At 37.2% G+C, this 6278-nt stretch overlaps 1 protein-coding gene across 1 annotated transcript in view; it reads right to left on the bottom strand.

The window, feature by feature from the left end:
• Nucleotides 1-2800, bottom strand: part of LOC107748176 (regulator of nonsense transcripts 3A-like) — a 21371-nt gene extending 18571 nt beyond the window's left edge. Inside the window, exons 1-5 of the mRNA XM_016562878.1 lie at nt 2557-2800; nt 1669-1775; nt 1469-1575; nt 1197-1295; nt 952-1062 (exon numbers count right to left, since the gene is read on the bottom strand). Of these exons, the coding sequence (XP_016418364.1) occupies nt 952-1062; nt 1197-1295; nt 1469-1575; nt 1669-1775; nt 2557-2697 (565 nt within the window). The 5' untranslated portion in view covers nt 2698-2800. The remainder of the gene's footprint in view (nt 1-951; nt 1063-1196; nt 1296-1468; nt 1576-1668; nt 1776-2556) is intronic.
• Nucleotides 2801-6278: the final 3478 nt, after the last annotated feature.

Below are 6278 nucleotides of genomic sequence, written 5' to 3'. Positions count from 1 at the left end.
ATGCAACGGGGAGAGAGAGCACGCAGGCACAGTGCCGGCATGAGATCAGTCAACCCGGTTGCTTATTCCCTGACTCCACTGTTTCCCTCTTCGAGGCTCGCTGAGAGAGGAGAAACGAGAGAGCGAGGCTGCCTTCATAAAGGCGGTCCGCGAGCGGAGAAGAGCGAGACTCATGCTCTCAGTAAGAGCATTCCGTCTCAGTGAGCGCGCAGCTCTGTGTGGGGGCTGCCCAGACAGGCAATGCACGCACTGCCCTTCTGCATCGTGCAGGGTTCCCTGCACAAGTCACACTCACAGCGCGACATTTGCAACAACGTCGCTAGAAAATTTGCTCTTTTTGAACTTACCTCCTTAGAAATAAGCTCTTTTAGGCTCGCCGGATGGTGGCAGGGGATCAGCAGGGACTGCTGCTGCTGCGACGCTGAAGGTGGTGGAGAAGCGGCGAATCAGCCGAGCAAGAGGGTTGCTGGTTCAGCTTGATCCCCTGCGAAGGCATTTCAACGGCGAGAGAACTAGTCTCGTAGATCAGCAAAGAACGTCGTCGCTGAAGGAGAAGAATTCTGAGGATCCTATGGCGAAATGCCCGCTTATAAAACCAGATGGCCGCGCGTCTTAGCAGACGCAGTACGAGTGAAGTATCGATAGGGAACATCTGTTACGATCTAGTTCAAGTAATGTTCACCACAGACATATTTTACTCATCTGTTAAAAACCTATATAATAAGTCCATAGTAGCTCATTACAAATTATCCTACCAGACTGGCCTGCAAATTGATGTCATGATTGAACAACTCTATAGTAGAATAGCAATTCTCAACATCAAAAATGTTCTCATCAAAATAAACTAAAACTAGCTTTGTAATACACTTGTCCTGTAAATACATGTCCTGAGTCTGACATACATTTATCCACAAACAGACTAACAGTGCTAAACAATTTCCAAAACAGTACCTATGAGTTCTCGGGTTTTAGCTTCAATCTCTCCCAGGAGTGTTTCTGGATTTGCCATTGATTTCTCCTCATCACAAGAGTAATTTTCCAGAAATCGCCTGTATTCTGGGTCTGGAAAATGATTTTAAATAAAGTGTTAAACAAATGTATTAGCTTTCTGCAGTATATATTTTGCTTAGTAAAGTCACTTTTTATAAATACTTGAAATTTATAAATAATGTTTTATAAATTAAAAATATAAACACCTTCTTCAATAGTTCCTGCTTTGGCATCTTTCTTCTTTAACTTTTTCTTGGAAACCTTCTGAAATGGAGCAAATTCTACAACAGCTGGATACTCTTGGCCTAAATTTAAAAAATATATAAAACAAATATTATATTAAACAAATATTTAATGGACTTGTTATATATTAGACTAAATATAAACCATTTATATTACCACTATTATACTTAAAGGGGTCCTATTATGCTCTTTTACAAAGTCTTAATTTTGTTTTGGGGGTGTACTAGAGCAGAACCTTTATTGTCAATGAATACATAGCCATCAAAGCGATCTCTGAAAATAATGATATCCTCTGGGTTTTTGAAGTTGATGTATGCTCTTGAGAAGAGATGTGGGTATAAGCTGGGGAAATTAAATATATAAAGACATGCACATGTATAAGATGCTGACAGTGCTCCTGATCACAGTATATTCATATACACAAACCAAATATACCTCTGATCAGCGGGGAAGAACTCAAAATAGTCAAAAGATGGAAGAGGACTCAGATGCTCCTCGAGCTGGTCTTTTGATAGACTGGGTGGCAGTCGGCGTATGACAACCTATACAAAAAGAAGCATGTTTAAACAAAATTGAACTAAAAAAAATCATCAAAATCAAAGCAAGATCAGCACCCACAATTACAAAATAATAGTTGCAAATATTAGAAATAAAATGGCAATAACAAAAACGAACATGCCATAATGTGTGTGTAAAACACCGCAAGAGATAAAAAAAAAAGAGACCTAACTAGTATACAAAATAAAAACTGAAATTTTAGTGCTGAGGAGGGGCTGTGAACATTTCTCATTTCTTCACTTATTACAGTCTAATTTTATTGAAGAGTCCAAAATCCCTGTGCAGGAACCAAACAGAATGCTGTTATGGTCCTTTCATGTCATTTTAAATAATCTTTTAATCCAGTCCTCATTAATTGCAAATGCATGGGAAAAAACTAACAGTACATTATTTAGATATTTCATGTGTTCCATAAATTTGAGTTATACGTGAGTGTGAGTAAATAATGTCAGAATTATCCCTTAAGTTTACACACATACATTGGCAATATATAAATATTAAAAATATACATTTTCTCATGTCTATTGCACCATTGACTGTGCTCTTTTCTAAAATTCTAGATGCATATAAATATTCAACGCCTGGATTTAATTAATCCACCCAAAAGGGTAATTGCGTAGGAATGCAATGATTGATGCCACTGGGATCTTCGTTTCGCCAGGCTGTCCTGCGTTTTCGCTGTCTATGGTGCTGAATCCCGTTCCCTCCATCATCATCATCATCATCACACTCTCCCCCAGCCTACCAAACAACTGCGCCACTTACCTTGGTGAAGATCTCCTTTTTCTCCTCCTTGTGCCTCGGGTTCACCGCGACGTTGTCCTGCTCCCTCTGACACTCCCTGAACTGGATCTCCACGCTGCCTCTCTCCCTGCTTCCTGTTCTCTGCTCCTTTTCAGACCTCATATCTCCATTTCGCCCTCTTCGCTGTCCGAAATCCGCAAACTCTCGCGGGAAATCACCCAAACACCGCGAGGCTTGCACGTTAGTGTTTATTCCATAGACTGTATTATTCTCTTGTCACGTCAAGATGAATAGCCTATGTTTCGTTGCATTTTGTTTATACAACAAAAACAGAATTATGAAGCAGAGCTACGTTATTTAAAATTGTAAAACTAAATAGAATATGGTTATTTGGGCATTACATATTTGGTTCATGTTTTGATGTAGATACTAGAGAGATACACTTTAATATATTACTCAAGTAAAACAAATCTCTTCATTTGAGCAAGGTGAAGGGGGATAAAAACAGCGACCATGACTGTCATCGTGTAGTGCCGGGAGCCGCGGTGTCGTCCTCGGAGTCGCTGTCGGTGCAGCTCGTCTGGACGCACGGTGGATCCGGTCCGAACGGGCTGCCGGTGCTGACTGAGCTCCATACGCCTGGGCTGCAGGGCTGACTCACGGAGCGACCGTAACAGTCACGACTAGGAACTGCAAGAAACACGAGGCCACAATCTGTCTGTAAACGTATCTGTCTGTGTATCTATATTCTGTTTCCATTCCCTTACTAATCTGCAGATTTATCTATCCATCCGTCGGCGAAAGCATTCAGTATCAATTATACAGATATAACCTATCCATTATATTTATTGTCAAAAAATGTAGACCTGCCCCGTCTAGCTACAAAAGTATATAACTGTTTATTTATCTGCAAAATTATTTATCCGTTCGTCTACAAAAAGATCTATCCACCCATCTGCGAATCTACTCCACTCATAAATCGACTCATTTATTAATCACACAAATGTGTCCATCTGTATCTTTCCACAGCTAGACCTCTATTTATCGGCAAATATATCAGTCCACCTATGAAAAAGCATGCATACAGACAAACCAAAATTTATTCAGACACCTTCAACATTTCTCACATTATCACAGCTTATTCGCGATAGTTTAAAAAATGGTAATAAAATATGACAAGAACTCAGAGTTAAATGTTTTAGATAACTTTGATAGAAAAGTAGGCTATGTAATGGATTACAATCAACCAAAAATTATTCAGCTGTTAAATTTAAGTAGCCTACACAATTAGATAATACCAATTTAGGTCAACTAATTACCAAGCAATGCTTAATTTTGTTCAGTCTGTGGTGTAAAAAGGTCGCATTAGCAATTTAAAAAAAAAACTTGACAAAAAACAAAACATGGTCAGGTCAAAGTGTCTGAATAATTTTTGGTCCCACATTTCTATCAGTTTTACTGGCAGTCCACTGTATGAAGAATGTTTGGGTATAATATGTCACAGTTTTATTTATTTTATCCTCACTTACAAAAATGAACTATACTGTCCTGCACCCACAAGTAAAAAAATATCAAAAATTATATCTGGTGTCTGATTAGTTTTTGTTTTGACTGTATGTCCATTCATTTATTTATCTGCAAATGTATCTATCATCTGCATACATATATACAGTACTTTATCAACAAATATGATCTGTCTATAAAACTAGGCATCCAGCTGTTTACCTATCTGCCCATATATCTTTCTGCTAAAGTATTAGCCTATCCACTCATTTATTTATCTAAACAAATGTGTCTGTCCACCTGTCTCCTGTTTCCACAGATATATCTGCAAAATTGTCAATCTTCCCGTTAATCTATATGCAAAAAGTATCTATCCAACCATTTACTTGCACAATTCACATCTGCAAAAGCATCCATCAGCAAATCCATCATCTATCTGCAAAACTATTCAGTTATCTCAAGTTAATCTAAGACAAGTATCTACTATCATTTTTTAATCCACAGAAGTATCAGACCCACTCTATATTAAATGTCTTTAACCACTAAAAGTGTCATTTTGATGCAATGCAATTACGGTGCTGACTGTAACAGTATCAAAATTTAGGCTTAATTTCCATTGGTTATTGTCAATAGCGTAAAAGTACAGCTCACAAACATAACATTGGAAACGGCGAATTCGCGTCCACGATTCAAAATGTACAAAAGTTTATGGAGCAACAATAAATTTATATTAACATTAAATTTAAAACAAAAAGCTTACACTTTATTTTAAGGTGTCCTTGTTACAGTGTAATTATACATTTAAGTACCGAGTAATATTAACTGCATGCACTTAAGGTTAGGATTAGGGTTTGAATAGGGTTACTTGCATGTTATTATGCATAATTTATTATTATTATAATAGTAAGTACCTTAAAATAGTGCTACCAAAACAAAACAAAAAACAGCTGCACATAGTTATATCTAATTACACCTGTCCTTAACTTCAGCATCCCTTCTCTATAGCAGCAAGTGATTTGCAATACATCATACAATTATGTACAGTAGGTACACTGTTCCTAGCATTTATTTTATTTTTATTATTTATAAGTATTTAGTAAAGTCACCTAATATAAAATGGGACCAAAATCCATTGCTCTACAAATACATCTATTCATCCATTTACTCATATCTATCTACATTATTTCCTCTATTTAGAGTATCACTATCCATAATTAAATGTGTTGTAGTGTGTCTTACCACTGAGAAATGTTTGCTTCCCGCTGGCCGTCTCAATGCAGAGCTGAGGTGAAGGCCTCTCTGGCGTGGAAACAGAGCTCTTTAAACTGGGCACAAATGTGGAACAGGTGTCCAGATCTCGACTCACACGCACCTGCGAGTAGGTGATGTTGGATTTGGATGGTGTGCAGCCCATGACTAATTCTGCTGCTCACAAGCCAGCTTCCATCTGGGGAGCATCCAGAGTGACACAGCCTGCACATTTCAGTGGCACCAAACAAAGACACTTCTGCTGTAGTTCAGGGGCCGATCTGAAAGACCCCATGACGTTCCTGATGCACAATTAGGGAGGTGTCAGATGCCCCCTTGAGAGGGGCTTTGAATACAGCAAAATAAATAAATCAGGAACACTTTAAAATAACTTTCAGTGGTAACATCAACATACGCTTTTGGTCAAACATTTGGAATAAAAGCAGTTATGCAGCTTCATATTTTTTTGGAACTTTGATACATTTATACAGCATTTATTTGAAATATTTTGTAACTTTATTAATGTCTCACTTTTTATACATTTAATGTGTCCCTAAAAAAATAACATTTTAAAATAGAAAATTACTTCAAATTGTAATATTTCACCACACTACTGTTTTTACTGTATTTTTTATCAAATAAATACAGCTTTAGTGAGCATAAGAGATTTCTTTCAAAAACCATGTTTAAAAAACTTTAATTATTCCAAACGTTTGACTGGCAGTGTACACTGTTATCACATAATTCATATTAATTATCATATTCTTGTATTTCACTAATGATCTGGTTAGACAAACTAACCAAGCTTTTATAAAGCGTTACAAAAACAAATTTCCCAAAATGAATAAAGTTGATAATAAAATCTGTGGGCTGGTTTTGGTGAAATGCACAGATTACCTTGCATTCTCAAGTTCAAACACAGATTTGAGATGACTGATAAAATCACTGATCAAAGTCGTTGCAAGTAACTTCCTTTGGTTGACTAATTTCAG

This window comes from Sinocyclocheilus rhinocerous, unplaced genomic scaffold, assembly GCF_001515625.1.
Source record: "Sinocyclocheilus rhinocerous isolate Xijiao unplaced genomic scaffold, SAMN03320098_v1.1 scaffold289, whole genome shotgun sequence".
In the NCBI taxonomy this organism is placed as follows: domain Eukaryota; kingdom Metazoa; phylum Chordata; class Actinopteri; order Cypriniformes; family Cyprinidae; genus Sinocyclocheilus; species Sinocyclocheilus rhinocerous.
The sequence above is the reverse complement of the archived record's forward strand: the minus strand, read 5'-3'. Positions and strand labels throughout refer to the sequence as shown.